This window comes from Cyrtonyx montezumae, unplaced genomic scaffold, assembly GCF_038088225.1.
Source record: "Cyrtonyx montezumae isolate F1298 unplaced genomic scaffold, pur_monq_1.0 scaffold_0, whole genome shotgun sequence".
Taxonomy (NCBI): Eukaryota; Metazoa; Chordata; class Aves; order Galliformes; family Odontophoridae; genus Cyrtonyx; species Cyrtonyx montezumae.
In genome coordinates this window covers 46,095,256-46,117,737 of record NW_027071824.1, presented here as the reverse complement: position 1 = coordinate 46,117,737, position 22,482 = coordinate 46,095,256, and the positions used below count along the sequence as shown (strand labels likewise).

The following is a 22,482-nucleotide window of genomic DNA, read 5'->3' as shown; positions in this document are numbered from 1 at the left end:
GGAGCTAAACTCTGACTACTAGACAAATAGAGCTATTCACACTCTAAACATTGTCGTAAGCCTCCTTATACTTCATATTTTTCTTATATCTCAAATTCTAATTTTAATCGGGTTAAAGTCCCTCTTCTTGTTCAGATGCATCCTGGTGTACAATAGCCAGCTGAACAAAAGTGCTCATTTGCCTTTGGATGAGCAGTGTGTTGGCAGTACACAAAGGGCACAGGAATGAAAAACAGAGCCAATGACTGTCTGAAAGTGTACATGTTCACTTGTATGAAGCAGAGGAACAGAGCCTGCTACCAGTAGATGGAAGTAGCTGCAGAAGTAGTTGAGATAAACATTTCATATTATTCTTATCCCTTTGACTTGCAAAAACTAGATAATTTTGGGCATGGGGAGATTGAATTGCTCCCGCTGACTGCAGTCAGGAAAAATACATTTTCCCAGTTCTGAGCAACTCAGAAATCACAACAAGTGGTTTAGAAATCCCAGCTCAATGCCAACCATATGAAACTACGGTTTTTACTGCTGTATCTGTGCTCTTTATAACATCCCATCTAATGATGGCATATTGTACAAGTGACAAATCTTCCAGCAAACACCACCTTATTTCTGTAGAGATGGTCAAACAGAATGTAGGCAGTACAGATACCATTTGTGCAGCAACAGAAACATAGCAATACCCACACTAACAATGAATGAAATCTAGGCCAAGGCCTAACTAACTATAATATTTATCATGACAAACAGCAAGCAGCTGATAGCTGCTGCAGGAGGCCTACACTGGCTTGAGTAATGCTGAGTAAAGTTCAAGCTGAGAAACTGGAGAAAGGAACGATAGCTCAGCTGACCAAACCAACAGCTGTAATTACTCCTAAACTTTATTCTAAAGGTTACATGTAAGTTTGAGAAAGACTCCAGTATGACTGAAAATGCCAAGTTCATCATTAGGGCTCTAATTGGTAATTGGAGCATGAGTAAATACATAAATCACCTTGATAGGCAGTTAGCAGCAAAACAATGTAGATTAGGGTATGTATAATATATACAAGCCAAGGCTGACCATTTTTAGGCCTTTCATTAATGCTTTACTGCTTTGCTCTTTGCCATAAGATACAGAGAATCTTTTTAAAAGCACCCAGGATATCTCATGTGTTTTTTGAAGTTTGGCAACATTATGTTGATGTCCTCTGTGGCTTCTTATGCACTTTAGAAGCTGACACTGACTGTGATCTTTTCCCTTTCTAAGCTGTTAGACCTCTGCATTTTTTTTTTACCATTGTCTTTTGTTTCTTCATCTAGACGTTTTAAGATTCCAACCTTTTTCTTTATATTTTCACTACCATCTTGGTTGTGGTGGCTGGAGATTTGCTTTAGCCTTAGTGTTGAACATTCCTTGTTTTTTTCTGCTCTGGGTGACTTGGAGAACTGTACAGAGACAGCAACCAGTTGAACAGCATTCCACCAACACTTACAGTTCTTGTATCCCATCTTCTGTTCTTATTCCCAGATCATACTGTTCATACCTCATCCATACAATTCATACCCCATCCCAAGGTTCTTGCTAGAAACATTTATAAGTTCTGCTATCAAAAGCCTTTTAAGCCTTTCAGAGCAACAGATTTAAAGGTTGCTGTCATCCAGATGTCTGAATCTGAGGTTTTTGTTACTGTGTAATTGTCTTTTAAAGAGAGATAATGCCAGCATGCTTTGTTTTCTTCTTACCTAGCTCTGCTGCCTTTGTTGCTTTTTCTCCCTTCTTTTCATGTACTGCTGCAAAACAGAGATAAGGTTTAAATAGCATTTCTGGTCAGAAGTGTTGCTCCAACAGACAAAACTTTTTTTATAGGCTTACAGACTACTTTGAAACTAATGATTATTGCAGAGATTTGTAACCATGAGATTGCTTTGTTTCCGATGACTACAAAGATGTTTGCTATGACTATATAATAAACGTTTGATCTATCAAAACAAATAAACAAAACAAAACAAAAAAACCCACAAAGGAACAAAAAACAAAAAGAAAGCAAAAAGGAAGAGGAAAATCAAACTGAATTTATTTCAAAAACAAGGTTAGCAGCATTTTTTCATGATCTCAGGTGGAAAAGAGACTAAATTGCAGTTCTTATCCCCATAACTGAGGAGACAGCAAAGCAAGCTTTGCTCATCTAGGTGGGACTTCTCCATATAAATATGGTTGTCTCTGCATCAGCAAAAAACTCCAGCCTGCATCCCTGACACAGCAAGCTATTTTCATGTGTTCCTAATTTCAAGCATGTATATAGTCTTAAATCTTATCGTTTCTTACTGAGAAGAGTCCACACTCAGGCTGTGTGTTGCAGACACATAATTTATTCCTTGTGAATGCTGCAGTTTCTGAGTGCGAGAGAAGAAAATCAGATCACTTGTACAGCAGGGCTGCTGGTTCTTTACTGATACCAGAGGGAAGCAGCAGTAACAAATAAGATGAGGATGACTGAATTTATCCAAACGACTATCCCCAAGCTTTAGCTTGTATGCTTTCCAAACTGGTTTGCGCAGCTTGAGAGACAGGGGCCAGAGGCAGAGAACACTTGTGAAGCTGCTGAGCAGCAAGCTTGCTCAGCTATGGGCAGTCTACAGTGCCTGCAAGTGGGCAAGAGGCCAGAAGAAGGATCATCTGCTCCCATTAAGAAATCTTTCCTGAGATTCACTGCAATGTCAGATGTGGATAGATGAATTACTCAATGTTAATTGGGTGGATCAACTGTCACACATCAGTCTTTCCCTCACACTTGTTCTTGTTTATGGCAGGGTGCTGTGGTGTGAGTGCATGTTTGAGGGCAAGTTGCACGTAAACACTGAAATATTGTACCTCTGCACCTCAGTTACATCATTTTACCTATTTTATTGAAGGCACTTTTCAGTTTGCTTGGAAGTTAATTCTAAACTGAAAGGATAACTGACTGTACCAACATAAAAAAAATAAAATCTAGACCCTCAATTCCTTCTCAAGTATCTAAATTTATGTTGGTGTAATTAGACATACATAAAATCAAGGAGGAACTAAATATCTTGATATTTATTGTAGGTCACTGCTAATAATGTCCATATTACTTAGGCCCTGGAATAAAACAGCAATAGATACCTGATATAAATGCACAGAGCTTTCAAAATCTTAAAATATCCAAATATTGAGAAGTAAGCTTATTTTAATACGTTTTTAAAAAAGGGTATGAAAAGAGGTACTAGAAAATAATCTCACATGCTTTCCAAAATGTATTTTTATTCAGAATTATGAATTCTAAATAAGTTCTGCTAAAACGAAAGCAGTTTGGTTTTGTTCAATGTCTGAAAATTGAATTGTTACAGAAGAAATAAAAATGTATTGAAAAGATTCACTTAGGGGCTTCAGCCAGTGAAGGAAAGCTTTTTTCAGATACACATAGCAGCAAGACATTTATTTTTTTCTTTTGCAGTTTAGAACTTGCTAAAAATACAAAAGTTTCACACAACATGCTTTTTTTTCCCCCCATTCTTTAGTTTTTCTGTTTTTTGTTTTTTTTTTTTGTGGGAATGTAAGGAGAACAAGTGTTTAAATTAGTCTGTTTTCCTCAACTACATAGCAATGACAGCATTATTAACTTAGTCTACAAAGAGGAGAACTTAAATACATCCAGTAAAAATAATGTTGCATCAGCTTTGATTTGCTTACATTAACCTACAAGTGATTCTGCAGCTTCTTCATATATGCAGAAGAGCACTCCACTGACTTCCACTGGGGCTTTTGAGATAAACTTTCAAAGAAGATACTTGAGTGACAGCACAGTATTAAAACCTGGTAATTTGCATTTCTCTGCCTTTGACTTGTGGCAGACAGCTTTCGAAGCCATGCTCGCAAGTCTGAAGAGTTAATAAAAGTAGCATTATTGTTTCAAGAAGAATGTTTGTAAATCAAGGTGATTTTTTATAGGAATAAACACAGTAATTCAGGGACTCAGGATGAAGTGTTTTTGCAGTTTATAACACCACTACCCTTTCACTTGTTTCTGTTATATGTGACATCTGTAATTTTCCTGAAGACAATTTGGAGCTAAATCTTTCAATGTATGAATGTAAAAAGTCAGATGCAAACATTCAGGTCAAATTTAAGCCTCTGAGGCTTCTGACCAATCCCAGTGAAATATGGCCTTGGGGAAGGAACAGAGTGGAGAAGAATCTGATGTCACCATACAAGATTCTATTTCCCACCTTCCCCTGATGACAGTTCTCATACAAATGTAAGGCAAATGCTTAATCTCTCTTTAAAACTTCCTAGACTCAGTAAAATGAGTAACTTATCCATCACAGGTTTTGTTCCACAGCTGGACAGATAAAAAGAAAAATATGATTCTGCATTTGGAACTATAGAAGACGGATTATTACCACTTTACGTCTCACAAAAACATTGTGGTCTCAGTTAATGGTAGAAAAAGTATTTGAAAGAGTTTTAGAATTAGAGTTTACAAGTCCATGGAGAATTTGAGAGAAATAAACCTGTTTTTTAGGAGACTTTGAGGTGCTGCAAGGAGGAAGCCATTAACATTTAAAAGGTCCACTTAATTTACTGCCAGCATCTTTGTCACAAGAGGCTTCTTCTTTAAGAACAGAGTTAATACCAGTAATTTTCCATTTCAGTTTCAAAACACAAAAAAAGTTACTCACTTTTTGACTTCAGAGTTTCCACAGATGCTGTAAATAAATAAATAAAAATTACAGGGAATAAATTTTGTAATTATTAAAAGATCCTCTTATGATCAGTCTTACAGAATAGAACAGGATATCCTAATATATTCATCCTCTGCTCAATGTGCTACCTATTTACCCAAAACAGTCTAGTAGATCACCTATTAGTTTTTATTCAGGGGAAAACTGAGACACACATATGCTTCTTGTTTGTATAGTCTGATAGCAGCTGACTAATTAATCTGCAGCTTAAAAGCAATGGAAATCAAGGTCAATGGGTAAAATACATATGATAAAGTTTCACAGCTTCACCATTTTCAGATAGCAAGAGGAGGAGGTAGAACAGGTTTCAGAATGAAATGTGGATATAGAATATGCAACAGAAGTCTCCTTTTAGTTATTTCAATTATTTGGAGACGTTAAGATCATTTTCTTTCAGGTTGTTGAAAGCTTTAGGTGCAGTTTAGGAAAAAGAACCATTCTAATATCGATAAAGATGATCAGTTTTCAAAGGTATTGCTTGAGAATGTATCTTTCAGTTCCATTTGTTTATTGTCCTTCATAGTTAGGGTACCTAAATCCATATTAGTTGAACTATCATACTTTTCTTTCCCATTATTGATACTGTCATTCTGAAGAACTGTGACAGGTTTTTCTGCTACAGCAGAGAAGAGATTAATATATATTTTCCCTATAGTTTGTCTGTCTACTGTAGATAAATTTTGCTCAGGATCTGTATCTGAGAAAATAGAATCATCAGATGAATTAGTCATAGCATTTGTTTGTAAAAGGATTGAAAACCTTATGTTCATCCAAATTTAGTTAAACTGAACAAGTAAAATCCAGTCCAGGAATAAGAGCACCTAGCTACAACAGTAAAATGCATGGATGCTTGAAATAAAACTAGAACAAAGCCTACTTCTTTCTTCCCCTCCAAATACTGAAGCTCTTATTTTGTGTTTTGTTCTCTTTAGGTTTGTTCTAATTTCCAAGCAGGCCCCCTTCCTCCCTGGAAAGATAAATCTTGTAAAAGCTGAAATAAAACAATCTCACTCTCATTGTTCTTCTCAGCTACATTTGATAAAATCTCAGTTTCAGAAGGCCAAATGTCTGCATGGCTGCTCCACAGTCAGTCACTTGCTCAAGTAGACTGGATTAAACCGACAGATCACTATCTCTGGCCTCACTTCTCTTGTCCTTTTATTTAATCCTGTCTGAACTTAAAATCAAGCCAGACAAATGAGACACTAAAGCTTACTGTTTTTCATAGGTCTTACCATGAGCTTTTACTTCTTTCTTTGCTGTTTTGGCTGTTAAAACAAACATGAAACAAATATTTACTTATAACAGGAATTAACAGTAAGACAGTTGAAAAGTAAGATAAAAAAAGAGAATATTCACCAGTTTCCACAGCTTTTTCTTTCTTGTGTTGTTCTGAAAAAGAAACAAAATACAAGTATAGTTTCATTTTCTTGTTTTGCCTGGTTGTTCTGGACAGTAATTTTCATGTTATCAGGAAGTGCTGGATACAAAATACTACTTTGGTCTCTTGGGCTATATGAGCTTGTCTCTACCTTCTGGCAGATCAAAATGAAATCCTTATAGTTATCGTCATTCATTTCTTTATCCCTAGTGGTTTTCACTCAATGCAGACAGGGTCAGTTTAACTGCTAATATTGAACATCAAAGGAATTAACTCATATTGTAAGGTGTTAAAGGGAATCCTAGCATCAGTGAGTGTTAAAATATTCGCAGTTTTACCTCATGGTGGCCTGTGAACCTGCCATATTTGCCTCTGTGGATAACTGTGATAAGCTACTTGCTTCTTATCATAGAGAATGGAGAATGTGATCCTATGATGTCATCCAGCCACTGAAGATTTACAGCCATAGTCCAGCCTTAATCACCTAAGGTCTGTGTGGTGCAGCTGAAAAACTTCAACCACCTAAACCCTGTACCCTATGGCAAACAATGTCTGGGATTTACAAATTTTTAATAGCAATTTCTGTAAGGGCTCTATCTATCAGGATTTGCTTCCAAACTCCTTCAGACAAGGAGTATACAGCCAACTATAGGGACTGAGGGAAGATGGAGAAGATACTGAGCTTGTCTCTCGGAAACTCAATGTCATCTACCAGCCAAGGCTAAAGTTAACAATAACATAAATAAATAATTAAATTAACAAACAAACAAATAAAATAAATAGATAGATAAGTCAGCTTTCAAAATTGCCTGAAGATTCTTTTAAATAGCAACTGTGACAGTTTTGTTAAGCATTTAATCTACACAGAAGCAGTATCTAAATTCAAAATATTTGAGCTGACTAATTGAAAGAATAATGACAGTTTGCATTAAATACACACACGCATCCATGCTATATTTTCCTTGCATTTATTATGTGAGTTATTTGTATTAATGCTGTAATTTACAGTCGAGGAATATCAGTGCCTTAATCACTTCAACTATAGAATCAAGGTATAAAGTTCCATATTCAAAGCAACTACATTGTACCTCACTAAAATAAAGTCTATCCTTAAATATGACTTATTCTTGAACTGAGTAAGCAAAAAATAATTTCAATGGAAAATATTTTGACCAATAGTATATTACTGTGGATATGTTAAGTTCTGATTACTAATACTGCATATGTGAAATGTTTAGTATTGAAATGCAGTGTGTCATTACTACATACTCCTACTTACAGCACATTTGTATCATGTAAAGCATGTTCAGTCTGCAAGGAAATATTCATTTACTTTCTGTTTTTAAATCTATCTGAAAAGCCATCATATACACATTTTAAATCAAAATACAGCCTCTAGATAGAGGTTTGTGTTGAGATCTAAAGAAAGAAACAAACAAAAACCCACAACAAAACAATAAAAACAAACAGGAACAAAAAATAAACACAAAAGATTTTCATTTTTTTGTCTTTTTACCAAAATATGTCATAACAACCTCATAAGCAATTTTGTTCAATGTCTGTACTTTAAAGCAGAAAGACTAACTGCCTGAAATAAGGGATCCAGCTATTATATGGTTGTGTAAGAAGCATTTTAATATATTTATTACACAATGGCCCCTATACAGAATTATCTTTGGTGCTTTACAGACACACTGTATATATGATGTGAAAGTCAGTGGAGAAGTTCATGCTTTATGTTGCTGTGGCCAAGAAATGAGCTGGGAATATGATTTACCCAGCAATATGAATATGTGGTGGAGTGAGGTTGGCAATAAGTAGTTCATTATCTGGATAAATCTTACATTTTTCTCATGATGTCCTAGCTTGGGTGGCAATCCTCATAAAAGCCAAGGAGAAGCAGCAGCAAAAAGTGAAAGTAGTTTGGCTGATTCACTGAGCTTAATCTTAACAACAGCTGCAGCCTTGGTTTTAAGAAGCCCAAGTGCTCTTCTGAGTATCCATCTCCATAGAGGTATTTTAGGACTTATTCTGTGAGAGTTTTGGGTGGTTTCGTGGGGTTTTCTTATTTCCTTTTGCTTCTTTCTGCTTTGGGAAAACCGGAAGCAATGTACTTAGTATTTTAGTGATTCAGAGGCAATTACTGTTCCTTCTGACTGTCAGATCTTATGAGATCAGAGTACAGTACTACATTAACAATCCTTGGCAAGTATTTTTGCAAAATATAACATTTTTCAGTTCTTTAGCTTTGTTTCCTGTTTTTCAAATTGTAAATATTAAGGAAGTTCCAGAGAGCTTCTTTATAACAATATTACTTCCAAAAGCACTTGAAAAGAAGCACATTATCACACAGCACATTAGAAAAAATCAATAACTAACAAAACTGCATTTTGAGCAGCACATCTGTGGAATAGGAGATGATATGATATTTAAAGTGATTCTTCCTCTGGTATTATACTGGAATGAACTGAAATATTTAATTTGACCCATAAACTTCAGATCTAAATGTTCCCTTTTTGGCCTCATATTATTAATACTTGATTTCAATTTTATGTATTTATTTTGCTAGCAGGTAGATAGTATGACACAACAGTTTTGTCAACTGTAAGCATATTATGCCTCTGACATGACACTCATTATTTATGTCAAGTTTTATTGAAAATTGGTAGTAGCTTGTTTTGTACTTCCAATACTACACTGCAACATGTTGATACAGAAACATTCATAGCTGTAGCTGTTGAGGACCTGTATATGACATGAAAAAATTCATAGCTAAGAAAGGTCATGATAAAGTATACTGTTTGTATTCCTTCTATCCTTACTAACAAAGCACTGCAAAATTCAAAACGATTATAAATTCCACACAATGTAATCAATTGCATTATATAAAAATCTAGTCCACTTTACCTCTTTTCACTACTCCTTCTCTGAAAATAAAGTTTTATTTTACTTATGGCCTCAATGGGCAAGATGATTGAAGAAGAAGAAGATATGGCCTCAATGGGCAAGCACATTTATTCAATTTCTATTAAAATGTAGGTGGTACCAATTACCAAAGACAAATGTCTGGGAAGGCAATTGTATGCACAGTGTGCGTGATAGTCTGGATTCAACATAGCTTGAACATATGACTCAAGAGAGCTTGAAAGATATGCTAAATGATTTGAAATAGGGCCCAATTCTTGATGAAAATTAGTCATGAAACAAATTCAGGGCTATGAAATCTTGCCAGACACAGAACAAACCCCCTTAAAATGGAGTTTTCCATTAAAAAGGTGGACATCTAATCGTTTTAATCATAGTTACTTCAGTGTACTAAAGTTTTTTTTTTTTTTTTTTTTTTTTTTTTTTTTTTTGTAGTTAACTTGCTCCCCCTGCCTTACTCCTGAAGTATTGCTACCTTAGCGTTAGTATTATAACAATACATTTCCGCACTCTGGCACTTTATAATATCTCAGAGTAGCCAAAAAAATAAAGATGCATTTTTAGGTATCCTTTTATTCATGGTTAACTATAGTATGAGAAGGAGCATTTAAAAAATCCTATACTATCTGATATTGAAATGCAGCATACTGTAAGGAAAGTTTAATGCAATGGTAATATGCCAGTCTAGGAGACTGGGCATCTCATAATCCTAGTAAAAATATCCTCTATTCTAGGTCAGTTACTCGAGTTTTGAAAAATGAAGGGACAAAAGCTGGGTTTCAGATGAGAATGCTTAGTGCAAGATAAGCTATTTCATGCTCCATTTAAATAAATCTAGTAGAAGAATCCACAGTAGTAAAGTAAAATCTTCCAATATTGAAAAATTCTTCCCTCATTGTGATGTAAGTCAAGAATTTATTTTTCCATTACCAATAAAATTTGGGTAATGTCCTAGCTTACATGATCCAATGGACAGTATAAGAGCTTTTGGACCACATTAGCTTCTTAGACTTGAGTGGGGATGGAAATCTTAGTAGGCTGGAATGATTTGTGGAATTTATGGACATCCACCTAGTAGATTTCTGTGGATATTAAGAATTTGTTGAATGACAGACTGCAATAGCAGCAAGGTATTAGCTGCTGAATGTATGATGCATTTCTTACATACAAGGAGCAGTGTCAGCCACTAGGCTTCACTAATAGACCAAAGGAAACTCTTTGGGACAAACAGGTGAGGATCAAGTCCCAGCTTCTACAGGTTAGTGGGAAATGGAGATCAGATAATTTCTGTCTACTGTGCAAAGACACCCAAACTTTTTACTCTGTCTTTAAGAACAGAAAGAAACCAAAACACCTCAGAGAAGATATGATATTTAGAGACCCCAAAAGTTAAGGTGAGAGTGAGGAAAAATGATGCAAAATAAAACATATACTGTTCAAAAGGAATCCTATCTAACTTACCTTCCCCCCCCCCCCCTTTCTTCTCACCAATAGTGAAGAAATCAGAGTCACAATAAAATAATAATAATCTTAGTACAACTAACAGTGAATTTGAGAGCCTGGATGCAGCTGATATCTGAGCCCTGTCTGTGATACTTATTTTATTCTTTCTGAATACCAAATAAATTTCATTGATTTTCTAGGGCAAATGATGCTCAAAATATGAACCTAAGGGGAATAATGAATGAGATTTTTTGAACGTGTGTGGAGAGGAAGACAGGAAAAATTAGGCATTAGAAGCCAACAATTAGGCAGTTACATGACAGTACAAAATTTGTTAAATACTGTACAACCGAATTAAAAATTGAAAGACCATTTCAGGGAAATTCTTAGCTGCAATCATGACTTAAGTTTTTAATAGTGTGGAAAAGAGTTGGGTCCGATTTTAAAACAGGCAAATCATGAGGGAAAAGCATAGTCACCGGTGCTAAGAGAACAAGCAGCAATGTTGTGTGTAACGCTGGGTAGTTTTAGGACAGGCACATGCAGACTCCTGACTCTAGTTAAGGGAATACACTGGGCTTGGCTGCTTTGAGGTTCCTTGCTGCCTGCCAGGAAACCCAGCTACCTCTCTTTCTTTGCTTTCTCCATTCAAAAATATGGAGCTAAAAATAGTGCACAGTGTATTAGGCAGGGATTTCTTTACCAGTGGTATTAAGATCAAGAACATATGTGGTGTAGAAGATGACCAGCTGTGCTCTCAGTCTGTGCTCTCAGTCTGTTAACAGGAGTAAACCTTCAGCTTCAGGCATGGAGTACAGGTTGCAAAGTAATAAGATATGTGGAAGAAAATGAAATATGAAATTGGGTAATATATTTAATTTACTGTACTAATAGGTAACAGTCTAGTTAAAGTGTTGCCAAACAAGCATATTTAATATTTTGCTATGGTGATTTATCCTGGGGATAAATTAATTTTCAGAGCACAATGACACTTGGGGAGGGGAAGAATAAATAAAAGTAAAGGAAAAAAAGAAGAAGAAAAAAAAACCTACTGCTTTTTACTATTTTTAAGGCAAACGTGATATTTAGAATTACATCAGAAAAAAACAAATCCATTTAATTTTTCCATAAGCCATGCCATTATTTCCTCTTTTCTCTATCTGAAGCAGATTGCTGCCATCACCTCTCTTGCCAAGAAACAAACTCACTGGAATATTTTTCAGAAATAAATGCAAATATTGAATTCAAGCAGGTGGAATAAATTAATTATAAGCATATGGTTCTAATGTAATGATTTCTTCAGTGTAGTGTAGAGACTACTAGACTACTGTAGACTACTAGATCTAAGCATCAAGCTATATAATACAAAATGGCGACAAAGCTGCTGTAAGAAATTATAATTTACATGAACATAAGTGTCTGTTGAGTCAGAATTGGTGAAATGATCCAGATAGAATACCCTGTGCCGCATACACATTTCTAAGTCATTTTTTAATTTGCCAATGGCAATGATGTGCTTTACGCTATCTGTTGTGTTAGCGCAACTGAACTTGCTGTAAAACACATACTAAAGGCAGGAACTGGGAGCATCTGGGTGGAAAAAGCACTTCTTAGGTCTGCTCCACACAATTAACTGCCATATTAGATGCCCTAAGCTAGTCTGTATCAGCTGCATTTCAAGGCTGTAAGTCATTTTGTGATAGAGACAATCTAAAATGTTACTGGCTGGCATTGAGCCTTGTCCAGTTCCCAGTCTCCTCCAACAATGTAAGTTATTATTCCCTTATTTGGTAAACATTTGAAGTACAACAATGTAAAGATAGGAACTAGAGAAAGTTGGCTAAAGAACAGTCTTAAAAAAAATAAAATTAATAATAATAATAAAAGAACACAAATCAACATAGATCCATAATACAACATACAGTGAGAGCTGCTAGAGGCAAGAAGAAGCAGGGAGAGTAGATTGGCCAGGGAGACAGCGCTTTGTCTGGACTATCGCAATAATTTAGGTCAAACTGACAAAATGAACAAAACAAAAACAAAACAAAACAAAAAAACCCAACCAAACAGTATGTTCTGTACAATCCAGCAGATGGTGCTATGATGCAATAAACTGGTTCAAAACTAAGTATGAGAAATACACATAAAGTGAACCTTTTGCTCCTTACCTGGTGCTGCTGCTTTTTTGGCGGCTGAAAAAGCTGCAGGAGCTTTTGCTGGCTCTGAAAAACAAAACAAAGGAAAGAAATTAAAACAATTACTACAAAGCATTGCATCACAAAAAAACAGGAATGTGAGGAAAGGTTTCCAGTAAGGTAAATACAGCCTGTAGTTATTTTTTCACTGAAGAGTCATACAAAGAGATTACCCAAAGAGAATGGAGTAGAGCTACTTCAAAGTAACTCAAAGCATCAACAAAATAGTCAGGAGTAGAAAACTCTTCTCATAAGACACCAAATCCCTTCTTTTATCTGGTTCTACTGTGTTATTGTGTATCCACTGGCAAAGCACAGAGCGGCAGGTACCTAGGGCTTTGAGCCTGGCCCCCACCCAGGCAGCAGCTGGAAGACTCTACATCTGATCCAGCAGCTGTGAGAGCAGAGGGTCCCAAACCAGCCTGCATCTACTGGTGAATATCTGCCATTGGCAGAGTGGCAGATTCAGAGTGGCACCTTCTGGGTTCCTACAGCTGCTCCAAGTGTTACCCTTTCCTCATAATCTGAATCTCACCCTGAAGGAAAAAAAACACCAAAACCCGACAACTGGGTTACCTCTGCAAAGTACATTCATATAGGCATAGATGAATCTCTCTCATCAATTACAAACATGAAAGGAAAAACTCCATACGGTTTGGTACTACACTTGAAAGAGTAACTGCCCAGTTCTCCTAGCAGAGAAGCAGGTCTTCTTAGTTGGTATTTTTTTCTTTTTTTCATGAAACATTTGCATTATCTTCACTTTGTTGAGGTAGAACTTTTCCTTGCAGAATGAGGCCCAAACAGGAAGCATATGAAACCAGACCTGAAGAATCTTAAACCTGCGTAGAAGAACCTGACTAGCCTTCTGGATTTATTTACTCTTTTCTGGTTTTGGGTTAATTCTTTTTATCCTCAGGAACTGATAGAACAGGCTGTATGTAAACCAGAATATTATAACAAATTTCTATAAGCTAAACTCCAGCAACTTTCATAATAAATTTTTATATCAACTAGAAGATCTTCTAACTTAAAATTTGCATTTACATATTGTGAGAGGAAATAATTAATCATTTCAATCACAATCTGAATTACAGAATGTCAAAAAAATGCGTTAATCCTTCACATCTGTCAAGAGTAATTATCAAGAGAAAGAATGTGGTTAAATCAGGAATGTAATTTTGAATTATAACCCCCTAGTCTTTTGAGAAGTTCATAGAAGATGCATCAGATTATCTTGTGAAATGAAAGCCAAATACAGTTTTGCATGCATGATATTGTTGGTTTTTTTTCCATCCATTTAAAAGCCTGCAGCAGATAAATATATCCAAATTTATTTATTATCATAGTGCTGTAACTACTTAAAGTGTCACTCCTCCTTCAGAGGAATATGTAGAAAACCTTGAAGAGTTCTGCTAAGGATTACTTTCCTGAGTACCTGCTCCTGCAGAAGAAACAGGAGATACAGTACATGTTGCACAGTTGGCAAGGTGGACTTCATACAGAACTGCAGCAAAGCTGTATCTGTTCCTTCTAAGCTCTCAGTTGCAATTTTCTGACCATCAAGACTTGATTTTGGTTTCATAATATTTGCAAAACAAATTTTTATATTCTTTGTGCTCTGCCTTTTTTTTTTTTTAATTTACATTTAAAATGCTTTGTATTTGAGCAACTAAAACTTTCTTGAGGAAAAATATAAAATTAAATTTTATTTTTCATCAGTAAGTTTTGTATATTACTTAGTTAAATTGACAGTAGTGTTGAAACAAAGGTACCAAATGTTTTCAACTTTTTTTTTTTTTGTTATTTGGAAGTACATGATTTTTGGTTCATAATTTATAAATTATTTCAATGCTAAGGATTTTGCCTTTTCATATGAAAAGTTTTCAGCTGAAATTGTGAGTGGTAGGGGATTCTTCTGCCATACAAGCTAGGAAAGATGGGCATTTGAAATTAGCGCATTCTTTAATCTCTAACTTGAATGAGCTTTCAAAGTCCCATAGTTACAGAGCAAATATATGAACAGATGGAATCTTGTCTGTGTACCAGTGTAACTATGTCATACTATTATTACTGTATTGAGGAATTGATGCTTACAGTTTTGCAGGAGAAAAATATCTAAGTGTTCCCCTGTTAACAATGCCATGTTCCCAGAGCAATTTTATTCTTTATGCAGAAGAGCCCAGCCCCTACCTCTCTTCTGCCTTAGAAGTCCCCTTTCTCTATTTGTGATAACTAGATAGGCAGGCAGGACTGTGGTTTTATATTTGTGAAGATAAATGTGATGATCCTTTGGAACATCAGACTTTCACTCTTCTCAGCCCATTTGCCAAACTTGCTGCCACTGAGAACACATTCAGCTGAGAACTCATCTGACATTTCCCTCCCCAAGAAATTTTTGTTTTCAAAGACAGTGATAGAAAAGAGAGGAAGGCAAAACTGTCAGTCACAAAGAAAAATGTGGAAATGGAAGTAGCATAAGAATGGATTTAGAAAACAGGAGGCAATTGAGAACTAAACGTAATTTTTCAATTATACATGTTGTAGCTACTATATTATTTGTGATTTCTACAATTCAATAACTATTATTGTGGATTATTGAAATGTGCTCTTTGAAACTGCATGACATGTAAAAGAGATCATAACCTAATGCACAAGTAGCATCTTACTTCTGAGTTCTTTGGTGACAGCAGATTCTTTTTTATCTGTAAGAAAAAAGGAAAAAAAAAACCATGTACATTAAAATGTATGTAGCCAGTACATAGGTGAATAGAAAATTTCTGTGCGTGCTTTATTGCTGCAAAATGCATTTGAATGATACTGTGAATCATTTATTTTCTGTTTCATAGTGAAGTTGTACTAATTTAAATGTAAGTGTAAATGTAACAAATCTGTGTAAAGGAAGGTGTATATTTCTTTTCAATTTCAGTATAGTGAGATGCAACATGTGGTCAAATCACCATGGCTTACATTTACTAACTGAGCCAAGTTTGCACACCACATGCATATTCTCAGGTTTTAGAACTGTAAAGGAAGAACAGAGATGATCAATTAAAAGCATTAGTCTCCCTACCACTGTTGACATCATTCAATTGACACCTAGTTTGGAAGGCTCTGCATAATACCTAGCCACATGTCATAAACTGAAGGTCTACATCTAAAGAGAAATGAGAATCTCCAGTCCAGTCTGGAAGATCCCTGCTGGGATAGGAAGAATTGATGCATGGAATAACAGTAGAGGATACTTCCTTGGGTACTCATTAAGAAATGAACATCCTCTCTAATAATTAACAGGGTGTCTAGAATATAAACGGATTAATGCTTATGACCACAACATGCAAGTGATAGATCACTTTTGCTCTTAAGCATCAATAAAAGAAATACTTCAGGGAAGAAGCTGCCAAAACAAGTAGCTTTTAAAACCAATATTTGTATTATTGATCATAATATAAAGTTGCTTCAGTTCCACAGCTCTCTGAATTGCAGTGAAAAAGCTGATATGTGATAAAATAATGCAAACGACTGCCAAGTATTCTAATGAAAACTCTTCAAAAATTCAAGGGAAAACAAATTCCATTTTGGGTAACAGGCTGCTCTGAACTGAAATGTTTCTAGGTTAATCCTCAGCTTCCACTGACTCTGTGAAAGCATGTTTTGCAGGCATTACTTCAAAGTATGATAATTACCACATTTAGATGAAATTAATCATGAAGCAGCTTTCAGCCACGTTATCTGGCTAAGGAGCCTATTGAAGCCTTAAAGAAGTGCCTATAGGTTGCCAGATATGGAAATTTTAAAAGGTGTATATTGCAGTGATATGAATCATTTATCACAATAATCTTCTGTTGCTGGAGGATATAAAAAAATAAATAAATTGGCAGCACCATTTAAAATAACAGACAGGATCTAAATAAAGCCCTCAAGCTCATTCTTTCATCATATAAGCCATCATTTATTAGGACAACATACTTTAATATATTCTCAAGACATAATTTATGTTAAAAGAATTAATGTGTTTTTCCATTTTTTGAAATACAAAATATATAGTAAATTCTGTGTAAATACCTGGACAATCTTTCTAGTAAAAAGATACTGATTTTTTTGGGAGCACAAAATTTATCCATAGCTTATTCCAACAACGTCTGACAATAAAAATGCAAACATTTTTATTCTTAGGCTAGTCTCTTCAAGCCAAGATGCCCAAACTTAGATTCCTAATACCATACTTATGCAAATAAGGTGAAATAATTAGCAGAAAATTGTCTAGAGAAGATTAGAAGGACCCTGATCTATAGGGATTATTTAAAAGTATGCAACATTTACATTTAGGCCCATCACACTCGAATTAAATAAATGATCAAATTAAAAAGAACAGAATAGTTTGTCTATCACACAGGAGGAATAACTTATTATGACTTATGAAGTCCCTAAATGTAGTTGTCTGCTGTAAGTCACAAATTGTAGATAACTAAACAACTATAAAATAAATAAATTATTGAACAATATTAGGGTAAATAACATTGATGAGCTTTTTGCCTTATTTGTTTTGCTTTGCACACATCTTGGTTTTAACTTCTAAGTTAATAGAGTATGGTTGGGGAATTAAGTTTATATGATAACAGGTTTTCATATTAATTATTTTTTTCTTACAAACAACAGTCAGAGCAACAAAATATCTCTTGTATTTCTAATATGTGATCAGTGGTTCTATTTTTCTGGTGAATTAAGAAGATGAATTTCTTGAAAAAGTTAATTTATTTCAAACATCACTTCTAGATATCATATGAACATTACCTTAAACACATCTTTGCCAATCAGCTTGGGAAGCATAATCTCCAGAGCTTTAGGTTATTTTCTCTTTAAAGCTTCATATCTGAAATCTTGCAACTAGGAAAATTCTCACGACATGCATCATGAGAATGATGCCTAAACTTCTTGGAAGCAAACTAACATCATTAAGAATTACATAATATACGAAGAGAAGTATGGTTACTCTAGTAGCCCTGACCAAGCAGTCAAAGGAACTGCAACCATTGCTACTTACACTGCAACCATTGGCAACTGAACTGTTTGATACACAAAAGAAAGGAGCCTATTTCTACAGCAGTGTAAAGCAATAGATGACATTTAATAGACTACAGGGACTCACTATAGGAGATAACTTCACAATCCAATGCTTCTTGTACACTGATGCCAAAACTCAAGAGTGCTCTATTTATCAGGAGTTACTGAGAACCCATTTTACATTCATGTTTTCTTGAAAGGTTTGCATACATCACCCACTTACTGAGAGCTCCAAAAGGATTGGATAATTCTGACAACTGTTGATGTTGGCTCTTTTGGAATAGGCATTATGATGTTATGGTCTGCACCAATGATTGAGCACCTACTGAAGGAGTGTAGCCAGCCCTGCAAGCACAGGTGGAAGCAATTCACTTTTGTGATTGAAAGTCTTACCCTCCCTAACCTCATTTTAGAGCTGGTAGCCACAATGGAAGTATCTCTTCTTGGAAGTTGCTGTCTTTGGAGTATTTAGCAAGCTCTGCTCCTCAAAAAGGGATATGCAATTCCTTCTTTATTACTGGATTGTGACCTCTACCTTTCTTGGGTGGTCTAAAGCTGATAAACTGATAAATAATAAATGAATAATAATAAATAGCTAATAAATCTGCTATTGCTTATCTTTACACGGGCTAAACACCATTTCTAACACAATCATTTGTTAGCTGTGGAGAGCCATGAAGCACTTTTTTTTTTTTTTTCAGTTATTCTTAGGGATTATTTGAAGACAGTTATATTCTGGTCTAGGTTCTCAAAAAGTTAATATGATTCTACAGAGCCTGCTCTTCTGAGCTGAGTAAATAGTTTTTTTTGTTTTGCCTGCTCTTGAAGAACACTAAAGAAGAGTAACAATTTTCTATTTTATTAAAAAATACCAAACATGAGCCAACTCTGTTCTTATCTGTACAGGCTAAAAGGATCAATTTTAAATTCAAGCTAGGAATGAGCATCTGGCAGCCAGCATAGATGTAGCTCGGTGAAACAGAAAGGCAGTGCTCTATTCTTTTTCCTCTTTTAGCACATAGCTCTGTCTTTTCCTCAGGCCTCAATCAACATTCTTTTGAAGTAAACTATCAGTACGCAGTAGTTGCAAATGACATCTAAACTACATATGAGGCAAGAAAAAAACAACATTATTTTAAGAGCATATCCCTTTAAGCTCACATAGTGCCTTTCATGCCACTGAGTCCCTAGGAGGTTCATAATAAGCCATTAGACAAGGATGCCACAGTGCTCTGCTATGGAGTGTGACTGCTTGAGTTTAAAGCAATCCTGAAAATACAGTATTTCAAACATTGCTCTGATGTGATTTGTAGATCTAAGGTTCAAAAAAAAACTTTTGTGGACTTTTATCAGTAGATTTGCTATATAATATCTATTGTACATTTGGGAATAGCAGTAGATATTCAACAGCTCCATACAACCTATAATCTCTCTATATAAACATCAGCTCTGGAAAATAAGTGGCTTTCAAATTTTACTATCTGGAAAGGTTTATCTTTGTTTTTTCTTCCCTGAAAACCTTCACTGATATATTTAATGGAATAAAAATTCATAAGCTAAAGGTATTCTTCAGATTTATTAATATTTCAAATAAAATACATTGTTAGCTTTGCTAATGCTTCAGTGTTTAAAATAAACCTAGAACCTTGTCCAAGAGTATGAAGTAATATCACATTTACAGACAGAAACTAATATCAGCATCAATTAGCAACCACAGTGTCTGAATTAAAACAGTAGATAATATCCTAATCAAACATAATGTAACGCAGCAGGTAAGATTCAGGATACAAGAATTCTGAGGGTGATCTGAATTGAGCACCGAAACCCTCGGGAATTACTAGATACCTCTGAAAAACAAGGTTAACTAAATTAAAAACTAAAGGAGGAACTCTCATCTTACACCAGATGTCATTGATCTTATCTACCTTTTAGCTGTTGATCACATACTAGAATGGATTTAATCAAATATTTTTTTGCTAACCATCTACCCATACCCACATAAGAAAAGTTTTGTAATGAAGATGTCTCACACAGTATGACCATAGCACCACGGTCTGACTCAAAGGTTTCTAGAAAGTCCTACAGAAACTTCTTTATCCTTGCTTGTTTTATACCATTTATTTTGACTTAGGTGTTCAATTAGTTTTGTAATTAAAAATAGGTGAAGAAAAAAGAATAGAGAAACCAATGTAGAAAGCTCAAGAATTGGAGATAATTGTTTTGAAAAAATGATATTTTTGAAAGTGATGGGATTCCACAATGAAAAGCTTCTGATCTTATTGAACAAAACACAACTGTGAGCACACATTAGAATTTTGGTTGATTTGCAAATGCAATACAACAGCAGAGTTTGAAGGTAGTGCACCTCCAAAATGTGACAGCTAGTGCTCCCTTTTCTGCATGGCAGAATGAGGCACATGAGAGGAAATAATGTTAGCAGGTGGCATTTGATCATTGAGAATTCCCATCATGTGAATGATAAACATAATTAAAGTATCTTAGAGACCAGTCTCAGTACAGTCTGCTCTCAAGCTAGCAGATGTACTGGAATTAAAAAACAACTATGTAGCAAGATTTGCAGTTAATGTAATTTAAGAGAAAGACACCCTAGATGGCGGAGTATTCTGAAGTTAAGAAGAAACTGTTGTTGAACATATAGTAGTTAAAGAAGCATTTGGAAGTCTTCAAATATACTGAAATGTACTATGGTTTTTTATTTATATTTCTTTTTTTATTTACTTGAAGTTATATATATATATTTATTTATTTTTTGCCCAAAAGTTATAGTTTTCAGCCACTATTCTACTGAAAATTGTTTACTTCTGAACTTCCTCTTAAAATTTTTAATTCAGTTGCTTTCTAACTTATATATATATATATATATATTGATATTTTAACTCAAATTTTATAGTATTAACAAAGTCAGTGTTCTCTTACCATATCTGGCAGTTTTGGGGTGTACTAATTTTTATTTTAATTTCAATCACTTCTGAAAAAGCAGATAGCTGGTTTAGTAGTAACTTTTCAGAATGCCTGAACTTTCTGTTTTAATGTGTATGTTTTATGACTTTCAAAATTGCCTATCACGGAGAATTAAAATAGTACTGTTTCTTCTTTTCAGTGGGATTAATATCCTGCAAAGTTCTATTTATACTGCACTTGTTCACATTCCTTTGTTAAAATACTTTTCCGAAACCCTAAAATTTGATATTGACATAAAATAACTGTTCAGAAATACCAATACTTCGCCCACGTGGAAAATTCTGTCTTTATACTAGAACTTGATTTTGTTCCCTGCCTTAATTATTGGGCAAGATACTAGCATATGTTCTATGACAATTACTGAAAAAGCTTCCCCTTGACTCTCCAAAACATTTTTTGTAAGGATGAGAAGTTTTAGCATCTTAGTGGTCTTCTCAACTGCTTCGTAAATAAAAATGAGTAAGAGTAGTAGTAGATCTAATAGCTACCTTATCTACAGAGTAAATGTCCAGGAAATTTATATGCAGAGATGAGTAAGTCTAGAGTCTCAGACTGCAGGTTTTGTGTTTAAACCTCTCCAAAGCAGGACAGCAAGAGAGGGAAAAGCGCAGAAGACATTACTGCTTCTGGGCAGAACAGAGAGGAAATGGAGTTACTGTCAGGTAAATTCAAGGTTTCTGAAGTGACATGAGACTAGATTTTAAGAATGATAATGGAAAAAAAATGGATAAGAAACGGTTTGAAGAATTCAGGTTTATGAAAAAACAGATCTGTACATTCTTGGTGACAGCACTTCTTTAAAATTCTGACAGATCATTAAAATTTATTTCACAGATTGTTGTGGAAGGGGTCATGTTATATTTTTTGTCTCTAGTATTTTAGTAAATAATTTATATTTAACATAAAATAAATTGCTTTTGAACATATTTTAACAAATAATGAAATATTTTATCTTCTTTTGTCTATAAGAGAAACATATTTCCTTGAGACAAGGATGTTAACATATTATCCATCTATTTTAAAGAAAGACAACAGTAAAAACCTGGAATGTATCAGATACCTTGAAGATATTAGATAAATGATTTATAAATAGAATTTCTACATATTTATCATTAGTGGCTTATTCTCTAAATATAGCTAAACAGAAATTAAATAAAAAAGTAAGTTTTAAATACATTTTAGAGTATCTGTGTACCTAAAAAAAAAGAAAAAGTAAAAACTTTTAATAAATATTCAAATTTTCCTTCCATGCTCTGTGGAACATACCCTGTCACTACCATCAACCTTCTTTATTTCTAACTTGCAGTAGCAGATTTTTGGATCTTTATTTAGTTTCCTTGCTATCTCCAAGTCCCTTCCAATCTCTAGCCCTTTAGTTTTTTGCTTCTTCACTGCACTGTATCCTTGTACCACCATATGTGACAAAGGAGTCCTAATAGTAAATTTCACCTCAAAGTGATTTCTCAAAATCGTTTGAAAAATTTCTTTCAAGGGCTCAAAAAGTGTAGAGAGAAAGAGATTTAGCTGCATTTGTAGTAAGAAACATCCTGCACTTTGGGAACAGCCAACTTCCACTGTACCAGTTACTCATGGTTCCACTAATTACTGATTTCTCCTTTTTGTTTTATAATTGCTGGAACAGATTCTGTCTCCCCCACTGCAGAGCAGGTGCAGACATTCTATTGCCTTCTGAATTCATCAGGAATGATTTAAAGAAGCAAAACTCTAGAGCATGTAATGAAATCA

The 22,482-nt window shown here is 34.8% G+C and overlaps 1 protein-coding gene across 3 annotated transcripts in view; it reads right to left on the bottom strand.

Annotated features, from left to right (window-relative positions):
* Positions 1-22,482, bottom strand: part of TRDN (triadin) — a 209,831-nt gene that overhangs the window by 63,316 nt on the left and 124,033 nt on the right. For all 3 annotated transcript variants that reach the window (XM_065734365.1, XM_065734358.1, XM_065734367.1), the window contains exons 16-21: positions 15,360-15,395; positions 12,664-12,717; positions 6,106-6,138; positions 5,982-6,014; positions 4,684-4,710; positions 1,726-1,773 (exon numbers count right to left, since the gene is read on the bottom strand). In XM_065734365.1, coding sequence (XP_065590437.1) covers positions 1,726-1,773; positions 4,684-4,710; positions 5,982-6,014; positions 6,106-6,138; positions 12,664-12,717; positions 15,360-15,395 — 231 coding nt within the window. The remainder of the gene's footprint in view (positions 1-1,725; positions 1,774-4,683; positions 4,711-5,981; positions 6,015-6,105; positions 6,139-12,663; positions 12,718-15,359; positions 15,396-22,482) is intronic.